Source organism: Lutjanus erythropterus, chromosome 23 (assembly GCF_056507025.1).
Source record: "Lutjanus erythropterus isolate fLutEry1 chromosome 23, fLutEry1.hap2, whole genome shotgun sequence".
NCBI classification, from domain to species: domain Eukaryota; kingdom Metazoa; phylum Chordata; class Actinopteri; order Lutjaniformes; family Lutjanidae; genus Lutjanus; species Lutjanus erythropterus.
In genome coordinates, this window is record NC_139339.1 from 14,114,294 (window position 1) to 14,141,877 (window position 27,584).

General features: G+C 38.1%; 5 protein-coding genes and 1 pseudogene across 11 annotated transcripts; 2 read left to right on the plus strand and 4 right to left on the minus strand.

Moving 5' to 3' along the window:
* Positions 1-968: 968 nt before the first annotated feature.
* On the plus strand, positions 969-4,253 carry LOC146305735 (E3 ubiquitin-protein ligase RNF19B). Its single transcript, XM_084711589.1, has 4 exons — positions 969-1,179; positions 1,488-1,588; positions 2,549-2,722; positions 3,454-4,253. The coding sequence occupies exons 1-4, from the start codon at positions 1,089-1,091 to the stop codon at positions 3,907-3,909; spliced, it is 822 nt and encodes a 273-aa protein (XP_084567715.1). The 5' UTR covers positions 969-1,088; the 3' UTR covers positions 3,910-4,253.
* Positions 4,254-5,197: 944 nt separating this feature from the next.
* On the minus strand, positions 5,198-9,119 carry LOC146305736 (secretory phospholipase A2 receptor-like). Of its 2 annotated transcripts, none has more exons than XM_084712608.1 (5): positions 8,651-9,119; positions 6,450-6,830; positions 5,994-6,356; positions 5,745-5,833; positions 5,198-5,550 (listed from the first exon to the last, which is right to left on the minus strand). In XM_084712608.1, exons 1-5 carry the CDS (start codon positions 8,763-8,765, stop codon positions 5,419-5,421), a joined length of 1,080 nt encoding a protein of 359 aa, XP_084568734.1. In that variant the 5' UTR covers positions 8,766-9,119; the 3' UTR covers positions 5,198-5,418. The 2 variants fall into 2 exon arrangements, with proteins under 2 accessions (XP_084568734.1, XP_084568732.1); XM_084712606.1 differs by having other exon boundaries at positions 5,745-5,836.
* A 22-nt stretch (positions 9,120-9,141) lies between these two features.
* LOC146305737 (secretory phospholipase A2 receptor-like) lies at positions 9,142-12,895 on the minus strand (annotated as a pseudogene). The gene is made up of 5 exons (XR_014769109.1): positions 12,427-12,895; positions 10,230-10,604; positions 9,753-10,134; positions 9,551-9,632; positions 9,142-9,371 (listed from the first exon to the last, which is right to left on the minus strand). The product of XR_014769109.1 is annotated as a secretory phospholipase A2 receptor-like (transcript).
* A 22-nt stretch (positions 12,896-12,917) lies between these two features.
* LOC146305738 (secretory phospholipase A2 receptor-like) lies at positions 12,918-16,119 on the minus strand. The gene is made up of 5 exons (XM_084713129.1): positions 15,946-16,119; positions 13,984-14,404; positions 13,527-13,877; positions 13,282-13,373; positions 12,918-13,147 (listed from the first exon to the last, which is right to left on the minus strand). The coding sequence occupies exons 1-5, from the start codon at positions 16,117-16,119 to the stop codon at positions 13,016-13,018; spliced, it is 1,170 nt and encodes a 389-aa protein (XP_084569255.1). The 3' UTR covers positions 12,918-13,015.
* On the minus strand, positions 15,489-19,094 carry LOC146305739 (E3 ubiquitin-protein ligase RNF19A-like). 2 transcript variants are annotated; one of them, XM_084711585.1, is made up of 5 exons: positions 18,902-19,094; positions 17,971-18,077; positions 17,443-17,543; positions 16,978-17,148; positions 15,489-16,831 (listed from the first exon to the last, which is right to left on the minus strand). In XM_084711585.1, exons 2-5 carry the CDS (start codon positions 18,065-18,067, stop codon positions 16,376-16,378), a joined length of 825 nt encoding a protein of 274 aa, XP_084567711.1. In that variant the 5' UTR covers positions 18,068-18,077; positions 18,902-19,094; the 3' UTR covers positions 15,489-16,375. The 2 variants fall into 2 exon arrangements, with proteins under 2 accessions (XP_084567711.1, XP_084567712.1); XM_084711586.1 differs by lacking the exon at positions 18,902-19,094 and having other exon boundaries at positions 17,966-18,074.
* Positions 19,095-19,117: 23 nt separating this feature from the next.
* On the plus strand, positions 19,118-27,579 carry LOC146305740 (ubiquitin carboxyl-terminal hydrolase 50-like). 4 transcript variants are annotated; one of them, XM_084711583.1, is made up of 12 exons: positions 19,118-19,157; positions 20,906-21,023; positions 21,123-21,219; positions 22,216-22,331; positions 22,494-22,564; positions 25,044-25,169; positions 25,255-25,350; positions 25,816-25,944; positions 26,021-26,149; positions 26,262-26,337; positions 26,746-27,287; positions 27,382-27,579. In XM_084711583.1, the coding sequence occupies exons 2-12, from the start codon at positions 20,966-20,968 to the stop codon at positions 27,445-27,447; spliced, it is 1,506 nt and encodes a 501-aa protein (XP_084567709.1). In that variant the 5' UTR covers positions 19,118-19,157; positions 20,906-20,965; the 3' UTR covers positions 27,448-27,579. The 4 variants fall into 4 exon arrangements, with proteins under 4 accessions (XP_084567709.1, XP_084567707.1, XP_084567710.1 ...); XM_084711581.1 differs by having other exon boundaries at positions 26,746-27,503; XM_084711582.1 differs by having other exon boundaries at positions 19,155-19,232; positions 26,746-27,503.
* Positions 27,580-27,584: the final 5 nt, after the last annotated feature.

The following is a 27,584-nucleotide window of genomic DNA, read 5'->3' on the forward strand; positions in this document are numbered from 1 at the left end:
ATAACTGAGGATGCTTTCGATTTCATTTTAGATGATTGCAGTCTACTTTTCATCTTGTTATTTTCATTCTCAGTCACCAAATCACCAAAATGCAGGAAACAAAGACTGCAAAACTTAATTTTGGGGGTGTTAGAATCCTCCCTATTTTGAGGTCGTAAGGTTGCTGATAAATAAATGAATGTGTCAGAAGTTTATTTTAAGAAAATTTTCAATCTGCAGTCTAACGCTAAAGAGTAAATAAAAAGCATGTGAGGATAAATAGTAAAACAATGACACAACCACATAATAACAAATAACAGAGAACACTTATTTTAAAAGCACCAGTGTTGTAACAACAAGTTAGTAATTAGAAAAGTATCAACTATTTATGCCTTTACTGACTGCACTCAAACACATCACAACAACATCCGGTCCTGCCATTAAAAAGAGCCTCAACCTTTGCACAGTAATCTGGAAAAAAAAGGCCTGTGCAGCATTTCATTGTAGTATCATAAAGTAACCACTGTGCGAATGCATTTCCTTATTCAACTTTACAAAGTGCTGAATAAGTGGAAATCCCCTGATAGTCCAGCAGTGTCTGGCATCTAACCAACAAATAACTAATCTGTTTACCAGCTGTACCATATTCTGTTTGTCTCATGACACACTGCATTGACAGTTTATTTAGATCCTAGTATCAAAACAATATTTATTAACATTATCACAGTAGTTACCAACATGGATAATTATTAAATTATTTGTGTTTAATTAGTAATATTACTAAATTGTTTGGGGATTATCTGCAAATTCAAAAAAGATGCAATAACAAAAATAGCACAATAAGAGCCTTTCTGCCACAAATAAGGCCATAAACCAAGGATGTGTGCAGCATTAATGTGTTAAATATGTTACATAAATCAAATGAAATGGGATGTTACAAACCGCATCCTTAATTCACGTGATTTCTTGTAACTGCTAGGGGGAAACTGAAATGAAAACTCCGCTGGGTGGTGGAGTCAGTGAAGGTGACACAGCAGGTTCAGTCGGTATTTTACTTTCTATTTGCCGAGCTTTGTTTGTCTACGGAAGAAACAGCAGCTGAAACAAAGATGACCACTCAGGGTCAAGAACAGAAAAGATACGACCCGAAAGACACGACTCTGAAGTTTGTCAACAGGCCGGATGATCTGGACCCACTGCGTAAGAACCGAAAATATAACAACAAATCTGTCCGAGGCGAATTTTTCTCTTAATTATGAAATGAAATGCCACTTTGACTAGTAGCTCAATTAGTACGTTGAAGCTGAACTTAATGAGATATTTCGACGTACGCTTTAAATATATTTTAAGCAAAAAAAAGGTACAAGTATCCTTTAATTAATACATCAATATTTTAATAATTTGTCTCTAAATTAAGGCAGGTGGGATTATTTCCTCCATGTTGGGTGTGCAGTGTATTTTATTGTGATGCTGAGTTCAGTGTCTGCCCTTGTCGCTGTGCTCCTCAGCTCCAGAGGAGGGGGACCAGTGTCTCCGAGCTGAGATGTCCTGCGGTCACGCCGTCACTCCAGAGTCTCTCACTGGGTGGTGTCGCAGCCTGCTGGATCAGGTACTTTCCACCACTTCATTTACAGGGCACGGAGGTGTCTTCACACTTCCTATCAGAAGAGTTAGGTTACAAACTGTCTTCTAACTGTTCTTTATACCACTGCTGTATACCATGGCACACTGTCTTCCTCTTGTCTTTATCATTTTCATGTAAAAGTTAATGTTTTTGTGACATTTTGACAGTGTGAAGCTAATTTATCATTATTATTATTGTTGTTAAACCCCTCTTAAAGCGTCTTTGATTGGTATTTTACAATAAAGATAGTCATGTAGTGAAAGGTAAAAGGGGCAGAATCCACTTTTGAAATAACCATCACATAAACACAACACTTTTTGACAGTTTTGTTTTTGTTTCCCTCCATCTGCACTACTCAGTGGACTGAACCACATCTCTCCTTCCTGTCTTGGTGTCAAACAAAGGCTTGTGTAGTGCTGGGCCAGTCAATACGGGCACTGTACGTCTGTGGCACTTCATGACAGGCTAATAACTGATGTTACTGAGTAAATGGCATGCGTGCTGATTGTGCCTGTAGACGGAGATGAATCAGACAAGAGTCTTAGGGATGGTGTCACTAAAGGTTTTACTGTGAAAAAAGGTGTCCCTACCTTAAAACGCCTGCTTTTAGACTGGAGTTTGGTCTCACAGTCTGTCCACTTGGAAGACCACCAGGAGCAGACTGTATTTGACTAATAATTCACATTAATTGAGCTGGCCTATATTCTAATAATGAACTTTATTAACAGCATAAACTAGCGTAGGCAGCAGGGCGAAAACAGACCTGTTTTCTACAATCAAAATAGAGACAGCAGTTTGTAGTTGAGTTGGTAGGGACCAAAAACAGAGCTAAAAGTGTTGCTCTGTAACTGCTGGATGTGCAAATATGCACAGAGGAACACCAGCCAGGTTCAACGTATATTTTTTTTACTGTAAATATAACATAATCTCTTCTTTTAATTTCAGGGCCGGTACAAATTTAAGTGCCCTGCTCTTAAAGACGGTACTTTGCTCAAATGTGATGCGGTGTGGTCCTATCAAGAGGTGCGCAGGCTGGCAGTGCTGACAACTGAAGAGATGCAGTACTTTGAAGAGAACCTCGCCCGTCTGGCCGCCACAGAATACTGTGAATTCAAAACAGTGAGTGTCTTGGTGTCTGGTTTATGAGATCACCACAGATAATTTGTTACAACAACATCCAGTAATCATGCAGATAAACAAAATAATTATAAGTTTTAGGAATATGCTTATTCACATTCTCGTAGAAAGTTACATGAGAAAATTAATACTACTCTCTGTCTGAGCCATAGACTGTATATATACATATATATAGAAATGGACAACATGAGAGCTCCCTGAAAGTGAAACCAAATCATCTCAGTCGTCCCCTGGTGACAGGCTGCAGTACAGGTCATAAATCCTGTTTCCCTAATATTAATAGGTGGGACATGGGCCAAAAAAAAAAAAAATCAAAGTAATCAAAGTACCTGTTAAGTAAATGTTTGCCCAAAAATGTTTATTGACAGTTTTAGTAGTTCTTATCACACTGATGTTTGTTCAAATGTTCATTCTTCTTGTAAGTTTTTTAAAATTAGTTATTTGATGTTATAAAAACTAAAGGTACCAAAATCTACATCAAGCACCTTTAAACCAGTAGCTAGGAAAAGAAATGATCTGTCACATAAACAGAGGAAAAAAGATCATATTTCAATTTTACTTGTCAGTGTGTGTGCAACATACAAAATACAGCATATTAATAAGTGAGTTTTAGAAGTTAGATATTTATGCTAAGCTAAACTAAAGGGATGCTGGCTCCAGATAAATACTTACAGATCTGAGAGTCATAATCTTCTCACTTCCTTTCTAAACAGTGTCCTGGGTGCAAAACCTATGTGGAGAGAGAGGACCTGGCTAACCTCTGCGTGCTGTGCACAATCTGCACAGCAGACAAGAAGAAAGTCTACCAGTTCTGCTGGCAGTGTCTGAAGAAGTGGAAAGGTGCAGCTCCACGCTCTGACTGCTGCGACAACGACGGCTGCATCAACCACGACCTCGAGCTTCTCAAGAACTGCAAGACCACCGCCCTCCCTCAGGTGCAGGGCGTCCATGCCTGTCCCTCCATCCGAGCCTGTCCAACCTGTGGCCAGCGGGTGGAACACGACAGAACAGGCTGTAAGAACATCATCTGTACTCGCTGTCAGGTCGAGTTCTGCTTCGTGTGTCTGAAGCTCACTCCTGAGTGCCTGAAGACGAGCTCTTACTTCATCCCCTGCAGTGATGGTGTGGCTCCCAGACAAACCTCCATACCTGTATGGTACAGAAACTAAGAAGGAGTCTGCATGCATGTTCTCTGCTTATGATGTAGCTTACATCTTTCCCCTGTCACGTTATACTGTTCTTTTACTGTTAGATTTCATTGTAAGATTCTCCTTTAAACTGAGGCCAGAAGTGTGGGCCTATAGGCTAATATTTTCATGCACCTTGTGAGAATAAAAAATATATGCTGTATTTTCTTATACTGTTGGATAATGCACTGTTTTTAATATTGTAGTAATATGGTGTCACTGAGGATTATTTTCTTAAAACTATTCTGTACTCATTAAGCTCCTCATTAATATTTACATCACTCAATAAAGTTTCGCTTTACATGGCAGCAGAATGTCTATTTTATTTCGTACCCAGTTTCCTATAAATATTTACATTTATTTGCATGTGATATAAGATTAAATTATTAAATATATTTCACATTTAATCATCTAAAAGAGCTGAACATTACCGTATGACATGTCATGCAGAACAAAACCTGATATTTTATTTTGCAGCTCCAGGAGGACCTCTAGCACCCTCCATAGGTCAATCCCAAAATAACACAAAGCAATGACTGCATTTCATTTAAAAGGAGTTAACATTGAATTTTTTTTTTTATTAAGAAGTTTAGGTGGTCAGTTTTAAATTTTTCTTTCCTAAACCTTTTTCTTGAGACCCACTTTATAAAAATGATAAACCATTGTGACCCAATTAAGCCTTATCAATAAAGATTTAATTTGGGAATAAATGAAGGTGCCTTTTCTGCATCACTTTATATTACCTTGACACATGTTACTGAAACTTTATCAGTCCCAGGAAGAGTATTTTAGTTTGGTATGTCTATACAAAAGCATGCATGTAACTGTATCACAAGGCTAAAATCTAGTGATCTAAGATCATTTTACATCTTGTTCAACATACAGGATGTTTTGCCAACACGTTCTCATCTCTCTCAAATCAAATCTCACACCAAATAAGAATTTGACTATTAGCGAACAAAGTCTAAAATCTGTGGGAAAAAAATCCATTATCTTGCAGTTTAATCCGTGATGGAAAGTACTTTAACGTAAAGGTATAATCAGTAGGATTTGTGTGAGCTGTTTGTAAACACACCAGAAAGATTTGAGTTATTAAAGCGCCCTGAGCATTTCAAAATAATTTTAAAAACTGGAGGTACTTGTTCTCTGAATATCAGTTTGTTTATGCATCTTTATACTTAAATATACAGAAGCGAACAAGAGGGCAGTGCTGTACTCTAATTCCCACACACAGGTACTCAAAATAACAAACTGGAAACTTGAAGCCACATCTAATCTATATGTTTTATTTTGAAGAAAATTATTACATTAACCTACTTCACACTGTAATGTTGATGTTGAGGGACAAAACTCTTCTATGACAGTCTACAGGATGTATTCAGGGTTCTGGTTAAGCACTCAGTGATAATAGTGTACTGTATGTATCAGCAGATAGAGAATCAACTCTCACTATGGGTTACAGATAAACACAAGTACAGCAGGATTTAAATTTTAGAGCTCAGACTTCTTTTTCTTTTTCTTCTGAGAAGTTTCTTCCTCCTTGTGGAAGACTTTCCCATCAGGCTGCTTTCTCCACTTCAGGGTGACTCCACTCACTCCATTCTCCTTCAGTCTGTCCTCAAACTGCATGAGAAACACAAGTGGTGGCCATTATTAAACATTTGCTCCAATTTACATTGTTTGCTGGACTGCAGTTTTTGTGTGACCCGCTGTCCACAGGCAACCAAGAAAGACACACAGACAAACAACAAAATGGGTCCAGAAATTCAAGATTTTAACAAGTTTTTTTTTATATATATATATTTTTGGAGACTCACCTTTTTCAGGATGTCTGCTTGCACAGCAAAGTCATTCAGGTCCACAGAGGAGTCTCCTCTTATCTTCATCTTCAATATCTGCCTGTGTACTGCTGCATAGACGGAGAAGAAAAACATGCAGTGGAATTACTTTTGTGATGCCAGACTCAAAAATGTAAATGAGCACCATCTTTGAGCGCAGTTTAACATCAGTTATTCTAATGTATGCAGTTTTCTCTCTCTTCCACTGAAGGACAGTAAACTACTCACCAGGAGGTGGAGGGACGCTGTGGCAGACAAATGGTAATTTAGTTTCACAGAAACGAATTGTCCATTTTCCTGAACTCTGCATAGCTGAGACACCACACACGACACTCTTTGAGCCAAGTGGTTTTGCACCTCCCGACCAGTATGTGAATGAGGAGCCACTCCCATCAGACCAGTTAACATGAGGATCTCTGAACAAACCAATCCATGCCCAGTCTCCACCCGGCACAAACTTCTGCATCTCCTGGTTCTGAGTGTCATTTTTGATGGTCGCCAGGTCCGCGTAGTTCTCCCTGCAGTACCTCTGAGCACTAGACCAACTCATTTTTTGACTTACAAGAACAAATTCAGGACCCTGCTGTGTTCCTGCAGTTAGAGTTTAAAAAATAAAGAATTGTTGAGATCACTTGCTGAAATTTGAAACAACCATTTTTCCAGATAAATATATGGCTTCCTTACCTCTGTAACAGATAAATGAGTATTTCAGGGAGCAACCATCATCCCACCACCCTCCATCATCTCCAGCGCACACACAAAACTGAGTAGCTGAGGAAAAGTCTGGTTCATTGTCATTATAGTTGTCCCAGTTCCTATACTCAGCTCCACTCCCTGTGTAGCCGTCTGACCACTTCCAGTCCATTTTAATGTACATACCAATCCAGACCTCAGAGCTGTGACCAGCAGATGAAACTGTGTTGATAAGTTGGTTCATTTCTTCAGCGTTTTCAATGGTGGCCAGGTCTGTGTATTTCTCTCTGCAGTAGGTCTGAGCTTCAGTCCAATTCATTCTCTTAGAAACAAAGTGGTACTGATGGAGAAGGCATGAGGAGATGCTCCAGCCTGTGAGGGGAACATGTGTTAGTTTTGTTTCTACAAAGGGAGCCTGTCATTACGAATCAAAATTATGAATTGCTTCAACTTGTTGATGGGCCGACTGGATCTTTACAGAAGAGGATTTGGGCCTCTTAAAGTCAGTGTTCTAACTTGAAACTCTGAACTCAATTTGGAAAGTAACTAACTACTTTTACTCAGCACCATTTTGAAGTATTCGTACTTCTGTATTTCCATATTCTACGATATGATACGATACAATTAGTGCTGTCAATCGATTAAAATATTTAATCGCGATTAATCACAATATATCTACTGTGTTATTCTGACTAGGGACTGGGATAGTCGTAATTCAGATGTAGATATTTGCAATGTGAGTTAATTATGACTATCTGTAATGATGAACCCCATACACATGAGTGGGGAAAGTGATGTCACTTGTCCTAGTTGGAATGACGTTGTAGATATCTGAAGTAGCAGCTGTGTATAGGAAGAATGACACTGTGGATATCTGAAATGTTATTTTTGAATAGGAAGAACTGAATTACACATATCTGCAATACATATCCAGCCCAGCTATTAAATGTTTAAACGGCTTGCCATATGAAACTAAAGGTGTTGTCCAAGTGCAGCCCGAGATACTTGTATGAGCAGACCTGTTCAATATGTGCATCTTGTATGACCACAGGACCCCGATCCCCCACTGATCTACGGTCCACAACCATCTCCTTAGTTTTTCTGCGACTCTATACTTCTCTATTACATGGCTTTGTTAAATACTAAACTGTGATTGGTCGAGTGCAGCATTCTACGGACTGTTATTTCTTTATAGCAGACTGTTGCTATGTATAACAGGCTGTTGATATTACAATCATAAACGCTGGAGGAGCAATAAAATTATTTCTGAATCAAGAAATCCTCTTCAATATTTTGTGTCAATTTATTTATTTATTTTGGTAAGTAACTATATAATAAGTGGGATAACGTACAATGAGCAGATCATTATTGTGAAATAAACCCCAACGTGGTGATGCAGAACCTCAGTGTGGTCACTTGAATAACATACAGAGGAAAATAAAGTACTTTCTACTCCTCTACATTTATCTAACAGTTATAGTTCCTTTTAACCTTTCAAGTTCATATTCTACATAAAAACAAAAATGAAAAGCTTATACAACAAAAAACAGTCGGGGCTGTTTGTTGCATTACAAAAATCTTTGAGTTGTTAGCAGTTATGCTTTGGGGAAAAAAAGCGCCTGCAAAATGAAAACTTAAATTGTAATATTGTAAGTTCCATTAAAGACATGTTTCCCCTCTAAACTTTTCATGGTTTCATTTCAAACACTGTTAATAATAATAGTGGCAAATGAGCGATCAATTATTTGACTTTTTTCCTCTCCCATTAATCAATAATAATCCTTCAGATTTATCTGGTGACTACTTGAAGGTCCCCGAACCTCAGGTTGGGAACTATTGGACTAAATTATTTAACTCTACTGTATATAAAGTAGTTATAAGAAGCAGGTAACACTAAAAGGCTGCTTACATATTAATGCACTAGTCAAAACAATCTATTAAATAAATAATAATACATCAGGGAAGCGATTACTTTTGATACTTAAAGTGTATTTTGCTGATACTTTTTTTTTTACTTTTACTTAAGAATTTTAAATGAAGGACTTTTACTTGTAATGGAGCTTTTTTTTCCATTACTTTCACTGAAGTAAAGAATCTGAACACTTCCCCCCTGCTGGCAGTTTGGAATTCTTACAGCAAAGGGTCCCAACACCAAAATTAACAAATGTTAAAATGTCAAAGAATTAACTGACCTGAGAGATACAAGATGGCCAGTAAGACTCTCTCCTTCATCATGCTGCTCTTTGGACTGTGTGTGCATCGATGTGCAGCTTGAAATGAATACTCTACTGATATCATTGACAGCATTAGGCAAATCTATGGAAAGTCAACATCAGTTCCTGATAATGGGACTTGTGTCTCATATATGTCACAGGTCTGTTGCAGTCTTGACACTCTATATGCAAAATGCAATGTAATGGGTGACTTCATGAAAATATCATTTGTTTTATAATTTTTTACTGAGTGTGTTTCAATGTGTGTGCACGAGTTTCCATATTCCTCCAGTAAATCCACCAAATTGTTAACATCGGACCTTTAAATCATGTGGAAATTTGTTCACCTCACAAAGCCAGAAAATAAATCCCAATTACCCATAAAACCAAGAGTCACCAGACAGCTGTTTTGCATGTCTAAGTCCGCCAGCATGGCAAGAACTGTGAGATATACGATCCTACAATTACATAAACACTGATGCAAAGCAAACCGATGTCCAACAGGTTTATATTTACTGCATATTCACTATAGGTTACAGATTAACAGAAGTTCAGTTGGATTCCCATTTCAGAGTTCAGTCTTCCCTCTTTTTTTCTTCTGAGAAGTTTCTTCCTCCTTGTGGAAGACTTTCCCATCAGGCTGCTTTCTCCACTTCAGGGTGACTCCACTCACTCCATTCTCCTTCAGTCTGTCCTCAAACTGCATGGGAAACACAAGTGGCAGCCATTTTTAAACTTTTGCTCAAATCTACAATGTTTGTTGGAAGCAGGTTTTCATTTGGCTTCACGGAGAAAAAAGGAAGACACACAGCAAAATAAAAAATGGGCCCAGAAATGAAAGAGTTTTTAAGTTTTTCAGGGTGGATTTTGGAGACTCACCTTTTTCAGGAGGTCTGCTTGCACAGCAGGGTCATTCAGGTCCACAGAGGAGTCTCTTCTTATCTTCACCTTTAATATCTGCCTGTGTGCTGATGTATAGACAGAGAAGAAAAACATGCAGTAGAATTACCTTTGAGCACCATGCTTGAGTGCAGTTTATCAGCAGTTAGTCTAATGTAATGCAATTTTCTCTCTCTTCCACTGAAGGACAGTAAACTACTCACCAGGTGGAGGAATGCTGTAGCAGACAAATGGTAATTTACGTTCACAGGAACCTATCGTCCATTTTCCTGAACTCTGCAAATCTGAGACAGCACACATCACACTCATCGAGCCAATTGATATAGAACTTCCAGACCAGTGTCTGAATGAGGAGCCACTCCCATCAGACCAGTTAACATGAGGATCTCTGAACAAACCAATCCATGCCCAGCTTCCACTCGGCAACAACATCTGGATCTCCTGGTTCTGAGTGTCGTTTGTCACAGTGGCCAGGTCTCTGAAGTTCTCCCTGCAGTACCTCTGAGCACTGGACCAACTCATTGTTTGATTCACAAAAACAAATTCAGGATCCTGCTGTGTTCCTGCAGGTCATGAAAACAGGGATTTATTGAGTTGACACATCAGACTTAAAAATAATTATTATCAGAGAAGAAATAATGCTTTACTGTGTACTTACCATTATTACAGATAAATGAAAACCTATAATCGCAAACATAATTCTGCCATGGGTTAGTTCTTGACATCATAACACAGAAGTAATCATGATTGTAGTAAAAATAAGGATGACCTTTTTCCCAGTTCCTATATTCAGCTCCTCTCCCTGTGTAGCCGTCTGACCACTTCCAGTCCATTTTACCGTACAGGCCAATCCAGACCTCAGAGCTGTGACCAGCAGATGAAACTGTGCTGTTAAGTTGGTTCATTTCTTCAGTGTTTTCGATGGTGGCCAGGTCTGTGTATTTCTCTCTGCAGTAGGTCTGAGCTTCAGTCCAATTCATACTCTCAGAAACAAAGTGGTACTGATGGAGAAGGCATGAGGAGATGCTCCAGCCTGTGAGGGGAACAAATGTTTGTTTTGTTTCTACAAAGGGAGCCTGTCATTACGAATCAAAATAATGAATTGCTTCAACTTGTTGATGGGCCGACTGGATCTTTACAGAAGAGGATTTGGGCCTCTTAAAGTCAGTGTTCTAACCTGAAACTCTGAACTCAATTTGGAAAGTAACTAACTACTTTTACTCAGCACCATTTTGAAGTATTCGTACTTCTGTATTTCCATATTCTACGATATGATACGATACAATTAGTGCTGTCAATCGATTAAAATATTTAATCACGATTAATCACAATATATCTACTGTGTTATTCTGACTAGGGACTGGGATAGTCGTAATTCAGATGTAGATATCTGCAATGTGAGTTAATTATGACTATCTGTAATGATGAACCCCATACACATGAGTGGGGAAAGTGATGTCACTTGTCCTAGTTGGAATGACGTTGTAGATATCTGAAGTGGCAGCTGTGTAAAGGAAGAATGACACTGTGGATATCTGAAATGTTATTTTTGAATAGGAAGAACTGAATTACGCATATCTGCAATACATATCCAGCCCAGCTATTAAATGTTTAAACGGCTTGCCATATGAAACTAAAGGTGTTGTCCAAGTGCAGCCCGAGATACTTGTATGAGCAGACCTGTTCAATATGTGCACTTGTATGACCACAGGACCCCGATCCCCCACTGATCTACGGTCCACAACCATCTCCTTAGTTTTTCTGCAACTCTATACTTCTCTATTACATGGCTTTGTTAAATACTAAACTGTGATTGGTCGAGTGCAGCATTCTACGGACTGTTATTTCTTTATAGCAGACTGTTGCTATGTATAACAGGCTGTTGATATTACAATCATAAACGCTGGAGGAGCAATAAAATTATTTCTGAATCAAGAAATCCTCTTCAATATTTTGTGTCAATTTATTTATTTATTTTGGTAAGTAACTATATAATAAGTGGGATAACGTACAATGAGCAGATCATTATTGTGAAATAAACCCCAACGTGGTGATGCAGAACCTCAGTGTGGTCACTTGAATAACATACAGAGGAAAATAAAGTACTTTCTACTCCTCTACATTTATCTAACAGTTATAGTTCCTTTTAACCTTTCAAGTTCATATTCTACGTAAAAACAAAAATGAAAAGCTTATACAACAAAAAACAGTCGGGGCTGTTTGTTGCATTACAAAAATCTTTGTTAGCAGTTATGCTTTGGGTAAAAGCGCCTGTAAAATGAAAACTTAAATTGATTGTAAGTTCCATTAAAGACATGTTTCCCCTCTAAACTTTTCATGATTTCATTTCAAACACTGTTAATAATAATAGTGGCAAATGAGCGATCAATTATTTGACTTCTTTCCTCTCCCATTAATCATTGCATAATCCTTCAGATTTATCTGGTGACTACTTGAAGGTCCCCGAACCTCAGGTTGGGAACTATTGGACTAAATTATTTAACTCTACTGTATATAAAGTAGTTATAAGAAGCAGGTAACACTAAAAGGCTGCTTACATATTAATGCACTAGTCAAAACAATCTATTAAATAAATAATAATACATCAGGGAAGCGATTACTTTTGATACTTAAAGTGTATTTTGCTGATACTTTTTTTTTTACTTTTACTTAAGAATTTTAAATGAAGGACTTTTACTTGTAATGGAGCATTTTTTTTCCATTACTTTCACTGAAGTAAAGAATCTGAACACTTCCCCCCTGCTGGCAGTTTGGAATTCTTACAGCCAACAGTCTCCATCAAGGGTCCCAACACCAAAATTAACAAATGTTAAAATGTCAAAGAATTAACTGACCTGAGAGATACAAGATGCCCAGTAAGATTCTCTCCTTCATCATGCTGCTCTTTGGACTGTGTGTGCATCGATGTGCAGCTTGAAATGAATACTCTACTGATATCATTGACAGAATTAGGCAAATCTACGGAAAGTCAACATCAGTTCCTGATAATGGGACTTGTCTCTCATATATGTCACAGGTCTGTTGCAGTCTTGACGCTCTATATGCAAAATGCAATGTAATGGGTGACTTCATGAAAATATCATTTGTTTTATAATTTTTTACTGAGTGTGTTTCAATGTGTGTGCACAAGTTTCCATATTCCTCCAATAAATCCACCAAATTGTTAACATCGGACCTTTAAATCATGTGGAAATTTGTTCACCTCACAAAGCCGAAAAATAAATCCCAATTACCCATAAAACCAAGAATCACCAGACAGCTGTTTTGCATGTCTAAGTCCGCCAGCATGGCAAGAACTGTGAGATATACGATCCTACAATTACATAAACACTGATGCAAAGCAAACCTATGTCCAACAGGGTTTAATTTACTGCATATTCACTATAGGTTACAGATTAACATAAGTACAGCTGGATTCCCATTTCAGAGTTCAGTCTTCCCTCTTTTTTTCTTCTGAGAAGTTTCTTCCTCCTTGTGGAAGACTTTCCCATCAGGCTGCTTTCTCCACTTCAGGGTGACTCCACTCACTCCATTCTCCTTCAGTCTGTCCTCGAACTGCATGAGAAACACAAGTGGCGGCCATTTTTAAACTTTTGCTCAAATCTACATTGTTTGCTGGGAGCAAGTTTTCTTTTGGCATGGGCCAATGGGCCCAGAGATTAAAAAGTTTTTAAGTTTTGGAGACTCGCCTTTTTCAGGATGTCTGCTTGCACAGCAGGGTCATTCAGGTCTACAGAGGAATCTCCTCTTATCTTCACCTTTAATATCTGCCTGTGTACTGCTGCATAGACAGAGAAGAAAAAAATGCAGTGGAATTACCTTTGTGATGCCAAACTCAGAAATGTAAATGAGCACCAGTTTATCAGCAGTTATTCTAATGTGATGCCGTTTTCTCTCCACTGAAGGACAGTAAACTACTCATCAGGAGGTGGAGGGATGCTGTGGCAGACACATTTTAATTTAGTTTCACAGGAACGAACTGTCCATCCTCCTGAACTCTGCAAAGCTGCAGCACCACATACGACACACTTTGAGCCAAGTGGTTTTGAGACTTCGTACCAGTATGTGAATGAGGAGCCACTCCCATCAGACCAGTTAACATGAGGCTCTCTGAACAAACCAATCCATGGCCAGTCCTTTGCTGGTACCAACTTCTGGATCTCCTGGTTCTGAGTGTCGTTCGTCACAGTGGCCAGGTCTCTGAAGTTCTCCCTGCAGTACCTCTGAGCACTGGACCAATTCATTCTTTGATTCACAAAAACAAATTCAGGATCCTGCTGTGTTCCTGCAGTTTAGAGTTTAAAAAATGACAAATTGTTGAGTTCACATACTGAATTTTGAAATAATATTTTTTTTTTTCCAAATGAAACAATGTCTTGCTATATCCTTACCTCTGTAACAGAAAAAAATACGTTGCAGAGAGCAACTATAATCAAACCACTCCGCAGTGTTTCCAGTGGTCACACAGAACCCGTCATTGTAGTAGAAGTTTGGTTCAGTGCTTACATCCCAGTTCCTATATTCAGCTCCTCTCCCTGTGTAGCCGTCTGACCACGTCCAGTCAATTTTACTGTACAGGCCAATCCAGACCTCAGAGCTGTGACCAGCAGATGAAACTGTGCTGTTAAGCTGGTTCATTTCTTCAGTGTTTTCGATGGTGGCCAGGTCTGTGTATTTCTCTCTGCAGTAGGTCTGAGCTTCAGCCCAATTCATTGTCTTTGAGACAAAGTGGTACTGATGGAGAAGGCATGAGGAGAAGATGACCCACCCTGAGGACGACAAAATTTGTGCAAATGTGGTTTCTTCAGTCTTCTATATACACACACACATACACACATCTATATATTCATATATACACATATATACATACTATACTAGATAGATAGATAGATAGATAGATAGATAGATAGATAGATAGATAGATAGATAGATAGATAATACACAATGCCTGACATCAGACTGAATCGCCAACTCGTTTCACTTCATTTCCATATTCAGAAAAACAGCCAACTAAGTGGAGTGGGTGGAATCGAAGGGCTGGACCCAAGCTTTATGCAGAGCAACTGAGTCAATTTTACAATCCATGGAGGAGCTGTAGCACCCTCTATAGTTCATCCCAATATAGCTCTGAACAATGCAACAGTGACTGTGGACAGGTCTTGTTGAAAGAGAGGTTTATTATCTAAAAATAGTGAGAAACAAGAGAAATGTTTCTTTAAGTTACAGGGTTAATCTACTCTAAAATGTAAGTTTACTTAGATCTTTTGGATCTGATACTCCATGAGCCCATAGAAAATCATAGAAAATGCTTAATTTTCAGTGAAATTTCTTACAACCAACAACAAACCAAATGGTATTAACAGAAGTGGTACAGTTACATGTTCACACTTAATACTGAAATAATTGATGTCAAACAGTTTATAACAAGGTTATAAACAAGTTGTCTGTAGCATGGCTTACAGTCACAGCAGTTTCCTACACACCAGTTAATAAAACGGTAACAGAAAAAAAATGAAAATGATCATTAAACACGGTACAGTTCAGACAGATCATCCTCAAACGATTACTTAAAAGATTTCCATCCATATGTTATCATATACTGGTGTTAGGCCAGATCTTGTTGCTCTTAGATTGGACTCCTGACTGAAATTTAGTTCTCCTTTAACTAGTTCTAAACTCAAACACAGTTTTAAACTGTTTTAAATCAAAATTACTTGCACAGTTTTAGTTTTGTTTTACAATATTTACCTCGTTCTGGATTGTAAAATGGAGGATTCGAGCTGCTCCAGGACTTCAAACAGGCAGGTTTAACTTGTGCTCACTGCTGTTTGTGAGGGAACATGGACTGTTTGTGATATCTAAATCAGTTCTAAATCTAAATCAATTCTAAAAACTTTTTCCCTTCAAGAGCCAAAACTGAAACTTACTGTTGGGTTATGAGCCAAAAGCACACACCCGATGTGTTGTACAGATACAAAATGATATTAAGACCCCAAGTTCCGTTAACTTTCCTGTGCATAGAGTCGCTCTATCCGTCTACTCATATTATGAAAAACAATTAATGATAAAGGATCCTATGTAAAGAGTTTTTATATTATTTTGGGGGCTTTTGCCTCTGTTGAACAATACAGGTGAAGGTAGACTGGAAAGGTGATAGACTGATAAATAGCATTAGAGACGAGAGTTAAAAACATGTATTTCTGATTTTGGGGTGAACGGTCAAAAGACGAGATGAGGGCAGTTGCAGGGCAGCTGTTCTTATGCTGTGAAGTTTTGGTCCTGATGGACCGCAGCCTCCTGTCAGAGGGGAGTGTCACAAAGGGTTTGTGTCCGGGATGGGAGGGGTCACCTACACTCTTTCCTGCACGCTTCAGGGTCCTGGAGGCGTACAAGTCCTGCAGGGGTGGCAGGCTGCAGCCGATCACCCTCTCGGCACAGCGAATGATACTCTGCAGTCTGCCCTTGTCCCTGGCTGTGGCAGCAGCATACCAGGTGGTTATGGAGGAGGTATCAGTAACTGAATGCATGGCGACTGGCATTCACAGTACAATAAAACGACAGACCTTCTCAGACTGACACCAAACCTCCTTCGTCATGTGCAATTAAAAGTCTGGCCAGAAAGAGGCAGAGTAGGGCCACAAATAAAAACAATGTTCCATAACTTTTTACATTATTTGTCCCATTTTCAAAATATCAACAATTGTGAAGAGTTTACAGGGTAATATAATAGCAATACCTTTAAAAAGCCCTTTGTTGAATTGTTTACAGGTACAGACAGATTTTTCATTTTCTCTGCCACACGGGGATCGAGGTCTGTCTAGGAGCCACTCCACTGGGACAGATTTTATACGGTGAACTGGTCTGGGAACATTCACGCTTCAGCTTCAGGCAGATAAAACAGAACTCAATGCAGCAGCGAGGACACCTAATATTTTTGCAGTATTGTTGACTGTGTTCCACCTTCATGCCACATGTAGGACACGCTCTGACAGAGGGACAGTTGGTGACCCCCTTCACCTCGGGCAGACTGATGGTCTTACACGTCTGCAGAAGCTGCAGGTCCCTGTTGATGCAGTCGTTGTTGTCACAGCGGTCAGAGCATGGAGCTGCACCTTTCCACGGCTTCAGGCACTGCCAGCAGAACTGGTAGGTCTTTTTCTGGTCAGCTGTGCATATGGTGCACCGGACACACAGGTTGGTGAGATCCTTCCTCTCCACACGCGTCTTGCACTGTGGGCACTGAGGAGGAAAACAGTGCAGAGAAATATCGGAAAGCACAACACACACAATATTTGAACATAAATGCACTTGATTTTCTTTTTAAATAAAAAAATATTTCACTGAAAAATCAATTCAAAACACTGGAAAGCCTCTGGAGCACTTACTGGCTGAATTTCACAGTATTCTGCAGCAGCCAGGCGAGCCATGGTCTCTTCAAAGTGTTGCATTTCCTCAACAGACAAATCAGCCAGTCTGCGCACCTCTTGGTACGACCACAGTTTGTTGCACAGTTTGGTCCCCTCCACCACTGCAGGACATCTGAATTTGTAATTACCCTAAAAACAACCAAGAGAAGAACCCTGTAAAGCCTAACCAATCCAATAATTGGCATAAAATTCTTCTTCTTCTTCAAGTGGACCTTTTGAAAAAATGAAAAAAAAAAACAAAAACAAAGAAAATCTTGATCATTTGCATATTTGTTTGTATCATATTTGGTATGTCTGGCAATTATTATAATTATAATTGATTGATCTTATCTTATTTATCTTACTCACTGTCGTCCTCCTAATTATGTAAAGCAGATAAACAAATTTACACACTAAAACTGCTGTTTTCAAGACATTAGATACCTCATCCAGCTGGCTGCGACACCACAGTGTCAGAGAATCAGGAGTGACAGCGTGGCCACAGGACATCTCTGCTCTGAGACCACCGTCATCATCATCTGAAACTGAGATACACAACAATAAGCAAATTAGTTATAGCATGTGGTGAATTAACATTGATGCAGAGAGTGCTTTGGTTAAAGGGATAGTTCGCCCAAAAACGAAAATTCGGTCATTACGTACTTAACCTCATGCCGATTGAAGGTTGGGTTTAGTTTTCTAGTCCACTAAACACAGCTGGAGTTTCACAGGGAAACAGTGTTGCAGAATCTCCCAAACAATTTAAGAGAATGTGACCAGCTTTCAAACAGACCTTCAAGCCTTTAAACCTGAATAACAATAACATTGAGCAGCTCACGAAAAGAAAATGAAACTGACAAAGAAACTTTAAAGCAGAAGTAAATGTTTGATCATCAGCATTAGTGTCTGTCAGTAATAAAATGAAAACCACAGAAGCTGTCTATGCGTTGTGAGACAGGAAATGAACCTCACACAGTGGATCCAAGTCGTCCCTCCTGTTGACAAACTTCAGAGTCGTGTCTAGTGGGTCATATCTCTTCTCCACCTGCTCCTGTTGCTGAATGCTCATGTTGATTCTCCTGAGTGAAAGAAAGTCCAGTGCTGTGATTAGTAAATATTATATAAATTAACATTTAATCTCAGTTATTTCAGTTATAATTCCTGTTATAACTTGTATTATTGGTCTTATTATCATGCATTACATTTGGGACTAAAGCTCTCATAATTTCAGAACTACATGAAACAAAAGAGACACAACTGCAAATGAACACAAAACTATTACTCTGAGTGACAAAACAACCAGGAGACACAATCCAACTACAAACAGATACAACTATAGAGGGACACAAAACCACAGGGAGACACAAAACAACTAAAAAGAGACAAAGAGACACAAAACTGTCTGTGCCCCGGGCCTCATAATCCGTCCATTATTAGAAGTCATTAGTTTGAAAACCTCTAATTTTAAATTCTGAGACGTGGCAAACCTCATATGGTTATCTACCAACATATTTAATCAGCGTGACTGAGCTGATATAAACTTGAGTGAGTCACTGAACTGCCACTCAGGGAATTTCCAGCTGCTTCATGTTGACATACAACAAAATATAGTGCGAAAAACACCTTGTTAAACAAGCAAACAAGTTTCTTCTATTTAACAGAATGTTAAGCACACCCATTTGTACAGACTAATAATACAAATAATAATGAACAGATTGACAAAAACAGAGTGATTCTTAATCAAAGGGCACAATATAATAGACATAATAGAGTTTAAACCACTGAATATGTCAAATAAAACAGGATATGGTCAACTTAGTGTGAGCTTGATAAATCTGATAAATCTCTCACTTAAATGGAATATAACATTAGCTTGTATTTATATAAGAAAGTCATGTCTTACCTTGGTGCCACAGTTTCAAATACTTTAAGTTTTTTCTCTTGTAGTCAACCTGAAGCAGCCACACCTGAAATTTCACAAGTCTGTAGGATTATCTTGCTGAAATTTAATAAATTTAGTGATATAATTTATGTAATTTGACCTGCGACTCAAGTCCTAGGTTTCTGTCTGTGTTTCCTTCTCCTCTCTTCCCCCTTTAACTTGTCGCTGGAATCGAAAGTGAAAGTAAAGTGCAGGAGTCCGTCAGAGAGGCTGCACGGTGAGTGTCGTCGTGTCTCACCCTCCCATTTCACCACATAACCAAACATAAAGTCACCGTGTATTATCGGACCTTGTGAGTTATAGTGTGCGTGGGTTTATAACTTTGCAGCAGGTTTATTATCGCCTAATTATGGCTTGATCTATCACTAAAATCTCCTCTGGGGACGCTGGGTAATGGAGGATGGACAGGCAGGATGAGTTTCCGTAACAGCCGAAAAAGCAACTGCTTTCGCGGGTTTATTGTGTGTAATCTCAATTGTGATTTCACTCACTGCGGTGTTTGTTTCATCGTGTTGTTGTCACGCAAAATCATACATCGACCTGCTTCTCACGTGAATTTTGTACGTTATGTTTTCATAAAATATACTTAGCAGAGGTGGAAGAGGTATTGAGGTCTTTTACTGAAGTGAAAGTACCACAAAATAAAAACAGACATTCTGTTGCAAGTCCTACATTAGGGATGTTAATGTCCAATCATCAGTCAGGTAATCACTATTAAATACATAATAATACATCATAAATTAATACTGATTTTTTGGGGCAGATGCTGATAATGATATTAGAGTGTAAAAATGTGGTTATATGAGGCAGGATATTTTACAGTTTAACAATAAACCGTATCATGTCACTGGTACATTTAATAATTATAAATTCCATATTACCATAAATAATTAGTAACACAAATATAAAAATATATAAACTCAAATCAGAAATAAAATAGATACATTTAAATAAAAGATAACATATACGCTGATACCAATACAGCTTTAACAGCTCTGTCTCTGTTTTGTTTAGGCTACCACTTCTCCATTTGTTGAATGAGGACCAGCTTTTTGGAGCGAGAGCCTTATTGTTTAATTATTCTGTTCATTTGAACTGTTTGTGCCTCATGCTTGAATCTTTTACAGAACTCACGTGTCCCTGGAATTGTTTACACAAACCTTAAACTGATTCAAAGACTTGTGCTTGTATCTGATTAATTATTATTTAGGTTAATCAATTGCACACAATTGCACAAATGCGCAAAATTTGCAACCCTATCCTAAATTTCTAATTTTAAGTAAAAGTCCAAACTCAACTCAGCACTACTTATGAGCACACACAACACAGGTAATACAAGAAGATGCAGAACAAAAGAAAATTATTAGCAGCAAAATGTACTGAAAGTATCAAAAGCAAAAGTATTTGTTATGCAGCAGATTGTCTCCTGTCAAAGTGTTGAATTACTGGATTATTATCACTGATTGCCTTCACTGATGTATAAAAACAATGTTATTGTTATAGTGGATATGGAGCTTAGAGTCAAAAGAACCACATGCAGATCAATGGGTAAAATAAAATCTCCAGTCAAAATTTAAGTAGAGCTATTTTAATATTGCTGGTGTTATTAAATTATAAGTGATTTCTACACACGAGAAAAATATTTTTCATCCACCCTCATGGAGTTTAATGCAACAGAAGAACCTCTCTGCCATTCTTATTATCTAACAAAACTATATCAAAATCCAGGTAAAAGCCGAGCAAACTAGTTTTACGAGTCCTGTAATGCTATCCTCTGGTTGTTGTTACCACTCGCTGTTGTTCTGTTGTTGTTAATGATTATATTTCTACCTATAAACAGTGAGTGTAAAATAAGGCCACACTTAAACCAAACCTTGGTCCCAAAGGTTCTCCTTCTACATGTGTTTTGTAATTAACTGTGTGGATTTTTGTTTGTAACTTGCTTAGTGTCTCTAACTTCAACAGGCTGAATCAAACCATCTGGAAAAAAAGAAATGTCAACACTCTCAGCTGAAAGACATCAGTATGAATCATGACCTTGTAGACAAGTTCAAAGAGAAACTAGACAGCATGAACATCTCAGGTAAATGACATAAAATTAAACTGTTTATGCACATAACTCATATATTTCTTTGTTTTAAGATAATCATATACTACTCTTATATTACTGATGTGTCTGTAGATTACCATGGCCTCAACAGTCCGGGTTTGACGTGTTATTTGAACAGCGTGCTCCAGGTGCTTTTCCTGACTGAAGACTTCCGGGAAGCTGTGAAACGGTTTGTAACGTCAGCTTTATTTGTTTTGTCTTTTTATTTTTTTTATTATTTTTTTTTATAGTCATATTCAGTGAAAACTGGAAAATAGTTTCTTCAGCTCTTTATAGTACATTAAAGTTAACATTTAATATTGTGGAAAATGCACTTATTTGCTTTCTTGTCAAGATTTACACAATAAGATTGATAGGACTTTTATGTCTGAGGGGTAAATGTATAGCAGAATCCTGCAGCTTGTTAGCTTAGCTTAACATAAATAATGGAAGCAGGAGCAAGCAGCTAGTCAAGCTCTGTCCAAAGGTCATAAAATACACCACTAATTAGCTCACTAATTAAGAAATGTTCCTGTGTTATGGGTACAGTTACCAGTCATCCCAGTTTGTCTGGGACTGTCCCTGTTTCAAACTAGGTGTTCCGAGGCCTGACAGATATTTGTAAAACATTAAAATGCCCTGGTTATCACCACAAATAAAAAGGCCTGGACAGCTCAAAAAGAACGCAAAAGTACGCATTGCAGTTAAATAGTTTGCATTTTGATTTCTGATGACTCGCACAACCAATGCTCCTAACGGCTGCAGAATATCCAAGACAGCCATGATGTGTATGGATGCATATGCAAACATGTAGTTAAAAGCGAGTGTATTTCCGGTCTTAGGTGCATGGCCTGTGCATCTCCATGTGCAGCTGTTATGAAAGTGCAGCCATGCAACGTTACACTTATACGTTCAGGTGAAACAAAACAGTATTGTGTGCGTTAATTAGAGGTGGTGTTAGGCAGATTTTTTCATTTCAGACAGAGTCAGGCCAGCTGTTTCCCCCTGTTTTCAGTCTTTATGTGAAGCTAAGATAACCAGCAGCTTTATATTCTCCATAGCACATTTCCCAAAATATCAAATTATCCCTTCAAGACAGATTTGTCTCTAAGATGGGACATGAAATCTGTGCTTTACTGGTTAAATGTTCGATAAAGTCACACCTGTATTTCTCACCATGCCACAGATGTTGCAGTGAAGATTCAACAACCATTGACCCACATCTGGAAAGACTTTTTTCTGATTTACAGACAAGTGTTGCCAAAACACATCACATCACAGAAAAACTGGGCATCACAAACGGTAAGAGTGAATTTGAGACATCACACTGTGGCTGCAGATGCTATAGTGTTCAATAAAGTCTTAAACCTGGTACTGACTCACAGAGACTGCATTTATTGTATATTAGTTATGACATTATCTTACAGTGAAAAACATTATTTGTCCACTCATTCCTACTTTCAGTATACAAGCAACGTGACGCTGCTGAGTATTTTGAGAAGATCCTGTGTCTGACCACTCCAGAGGCAGCCAAGGTAGAAACAAATTTATTAATTCATTTGTTTCTTTGTTTGATACAGCGCACAATAATCAACAGTGACCTTTAAGAATATGAAAATGAAATGAAAATGTTCCAGGGTTAGCTCAGAGGATAATTTAGCACAATAAAAACTAACAACAGCAAATGGAAAAAGTGTTTGCATTATATAAGGTTGCAGAAAAAAAAAAGAGGTAGTATATCATAACACTTTGTCCTAACAAACTGAAACCAACAACACAATCAGACAAGTTCGAGTCACAAAACAACCCATTAAAGAAGCCTCTGTTTTACATAATTAATTGGGATATTTTTCCTTGGACATGAAAATAATTGAATATTTGATCATTTTTGCATCAAATGCACACTTAGACTGAAAAGGTGTCTTTGAAAGGTTTGTGTTTAGCTCCCTCACAGAGAATATCAGTTGTCATCAGCTTGGATTCACATCAATAGATTTACACTTTGACCCGGACTCAGAGCAAGTCATCAATGAAAACTTGTCCAACCACTCCTGGTGCAGAACCCGCTTCCCTGTTGTTGCTCTGTATGTTAATTATGCTCCAGATTTCTCAACAACATGGCTTCTGTGTCGTGCTGTTGCATCTTCATAATTCTGAGGCTCTGTAGGAACTAGTGTATTTAGCAATTTATTGGCAACGAAGCGATTTTTTGGCAAATCTTGAGCATAAGCATCAGTGATGGAGAAAGTACTTAGATCCTTTACTAACAAAATGCTGTAGGGCTGCAACTACTGATTATTGTGATTAATCTGCCAGTTATTTTCATGACTGATTAATAGCTCAGTCTGTAAAATGTCAAAAAATTTTGAAAATTGCTTGCTTTTTTGTCCAACCAGTAGTCCAAAACCCAGAGACTTTTCATTTACTGTCATAAATGACAAAGAAGAGCAACAAATCCTCACATTTAAGAAGTTGGAGCCGGCAAATGTTGACATTTTTGCTTGAAAAATGACCAAAACGATGAACTGAAAAAAAAAGTTGGCAACTAATTTTCTTCAGATAAATTAATTGTTGCAGCTCTAGTAATAGATTAATCATTACATGCAACAGTCCTGCATTGAAAATGTCACTTAAAGGTAAAATGTGCAGTTTTGTTCAAAATTGGCACCTCCTCCCTGAGTCAACAAACGAGAAAAAAGGCGGTAGACCTATAGACTCAATGGAGTGAGGGAACAACATGACCGAGAGCAACAAAGCAGTTGCATAGTGTGCTTTTAGGTAAAACTACACCACTGGTATCAGGAACATGTATCAAAAGTATGAGCTGTTAGTGTATCTAGTCTATCTAATGATATATTATATGTAGTATCTCATTAGATTATTATTATTGTTTATGCATTAAAGCCACTTCAAAGAACTCTCATATTTTGTTGATACTGGAAACCCCTTTAGGCATAGGTATTCCTACCATGATAATCACAAAATAGCAATAGCAGCTATATCTAATCTATCTGCTTCTTTTCAACAGGCTAACACATCACTTGCTATAACTTTTGCCCGGGAAAATGTAAACATAGACTAGTTTCATCTGATGTCACAAATAATCAGACCCAGTGGCAAGCATTAAGAACAACCGTACAGAAATAAGAAATTCCCTCGCTAGAGATCATAACCAGTTTCTTTACCAGTTAAAACTTCTTGTAGCAGCTTTAAGATTTTTTTGTATATGGTTCAAATTGTGTTAGACGTCAGGCCTTGTAGTAGCTTTAACGTTTAAGCAGCAATTTGTCGTTTAGTTTGTTATATTGCATATATCTGCAACTAATGCTTTTGTTTTTTCCAACTAACAGTCCAGACCGGTCCAGACTTCATTATTCAATTTATTGTAATTAAAGAGAAGTAAAAGCAGCAAATCATCACATTTGACAAGCTGAAACTATGAAATGTTCGGCATTTTTGCTTGAAAAGTGACTTAAACTTTCCTGTCATATCTTCAGCTGGCCTATTAATAAAGGCATAATAAAGGGAAAAAGTCACTGTTTATTTTTTTTTAAGTAACTAATTTCTATATACTTTCTATACAGTGGTGTAGGTACATTTTCCTCTATGTATCATATTATACAATTCTTCAAAAGTTTTGCATGTCGAATCTTAATCATTAAAATAACTATAGCTATCAGATGAATGTAATGGAGTAACACGTATGTTTCCTTCTCAAATGTTGTTAAATATAAGTATAAAGTGTCCTGAAATGGAAATACCGTAGTAAAGTACAGATACCTTAAATCTGTACAAACTCCAGTACTTGGATGTACTTAGTTACATTCCACCACTGGTAAAGCTCAACAGATTAGAGGTGAGTTTTATGTTACAGGAGTGGCTCGAGCCTAATGGAGGAGAGTATCTGATACTGTAAAAAAATAGATTTTCAGGGCAATATTCCTTAAACAGCCTTTTTAAGAGGGCTTCACAGCACCCACTGAACGTCACTCATTATTCTTCTTTTGTGTCTAGATGTTCAAGGGAGAGCTGAACCACATGACCAGATGCCTCAAGTGCAGGGAGAGGAACGATTCCAGTAGCTTTTTTTGGATTCTGCCACTTGCGGTGGAAGATTCATGTTGTCAAACCTACAGCGTGGTAATCTGCTTTCCTTTGACAAGAATAAGAGTTGTGCAATTTTCAAAAATCACATGCTGGATGAATAAATATACTGTATTTACAGGAGAAAGGGTTGGAGGTATTCTTCAAGGGGGGGGAAGTCTGTGGGGACAACAAGATGTACTGTAACCACTGCAAAGAAAAGCAAGATGCAGACTTTGTAAGTTAAATTAAGTTTTTACCTTTTATAGTTTGTAGGGCTGCAATTAATTAATTTTCATTATTGGTTAATCTGCTGATTATTTTCTTGATTTATCGATTAATTGTTTGTTCCATAAAATGTCAGAAAATGGTTTTAAAAAAAATCACTCGCTGCTTCCCAAAGTTCAAGATGACGTCCTTAAATATCTTGATTTGTCCTCAACCGAAAGATGTTCATTTTACTGTCCAAGTGCAGTAAGAAAAAAAAGAAAATATCCACGTTTGAGAAGATTTATGTGTTCATTTGTTTTATAACCTGCTATACAGGCTTAGTTTCGCCAATTTGACTAACTTTAGCCAACTTTAGATGTTATTAGATGTTGCTTTCACAGGAGAGTTTACTGTGCTACTAGAAAGTCATGAGTATGATTGGTGACTTTGCAGCTGTGTCTTGTTCATGCAGCTGTTTTCATATGTGTTGTAGGGATGTGAGATAACACAAACTCCAGAGGTTTTGACCCTCCTGCTGAAGAGATTTAGCTTTGACTACAAGCGCAGGTGTTACGTCAAACTTAACTGCAAAGTGGATGTCCCCCAAACTTTACACATAGAGGTATGTTTTTATATATTTATTCCAGCAGCAAATTGTTTCTCTTTAACATGACTTTGTTCTATTTCCTTCTCTTCAGGGCTGCACATATGACCTCTACGCTTTGGTCAACCACTTTGGTAATCTAGCAGGAGGTCACTATACTGCACAAATCAAATCTTTTGAAACTCAGGCGTGGTATCACTTCAATGATGACACTGTTAAAAATGTAAGGAGGCTCATTTTTCTATATGCACTCCAATGTCATAAATTCTCACTTGGTTTAACACTTAAAAACATGAAGTTTAACATTTACTGTGATGTAATTTTCAACTCTACAGGACAAACAGCCAATATTTGGGACTAGAGACAAGTCTTTGAGGTCTTGTACAGCTTATCTCCTCATGTACAGGAAGAGTAAGTTTGCAAATATGCAGTATTCTTGATTTATTGATTTTTGCTCCGCTCTGTTTTAATTCTTATTCAGCCTGAATGAATGTATTTGTGCTATTTTAAATGTTTCGACCATAAAGGCCCCTGTCAACCTCTGAAGACAAAAGTGCCTCACTATTGGTTGTTCAAAATCCAGCTGAACAACAGACCAAGGCATTGTCTAACAACCTTTCTAAGTTTGAGAGTTTTTTTTCCCAAAAACATCGCAACTGAAGACACTCTAAGAAACAATCATAGACTTACAAATGTTTCCTACCCATTTTGTAGAAAATGCACTTAATTACTATGATTGATTGGGATAGAATGCCTCTGTCTATATACTTCTACTGTTTGTTCCTGATAGAAATAACCTCCTTTTTTTTCTTTTCAAAGTGAGCAGAAATCCTGAGAAGACTGATGAAGGTGACCAGAGAGCTTTCTGTGCACATTCAGAGGTCAAGGCTGAAGGAAGACATGACGAGGCAGACAGACGAGAGGCTCCTGTTCATCATCATCAGCTAAAGGATCAAAGCTGCAACGGAGGGAAGAAGAGCCACGATGACATGGTTCAGGAGAAACTGCCAAACTCTTCTAGGGAACTGGAAAAACAGCTAAACCAGAGAGCATCGAGCGTGAGGTCACACAGAGAGATGATGCCCCAGACACACACTGGAGAGGATGGAGACAGTTACAAGTCAAATCTGCAAACACAAATGTCAAATTTTGCAAAGTTACAAAAAGATGAAACAGGCAGAAAGAGGCAGCAGCTGCATGAATCCCAAAAGAAAAGACTGAAGGCGCCTGGGGCTGTCTGGGAACCACCGAACAACAGTGTTACAAAGACAGGCACAAAAACAACGAGTGAAAGAAGAAACAGAGTCAAACCTGCAGATACTAAAGTTGTGAAGAACAAAACGGAGTCAGAGATAGCAGATGTAAGAACAGAAGGAAAGAGTAAAAACAGAAGAGTAGCTGGTGTCACTGAAGGTGTGGTTCATTCATTGTAAATGCATTTCAGTTTTCCTCCAGGGGCCATTCGTCCTCTTCAGTTCTACACTCGACAGAACACTTGCAGAGTCATATAAGAACAAATGAAACCACCGGTTGTCGCTATTCACCAAACCTCTACAGAAAATCAAACAGTTCAAAGAGAGAGTTGGAGAGAAGTCCTACAAAGAAAAGAAATCCTGCAGAGAACATAAACAAAGACAAAATACTGACATGGGAGTAAA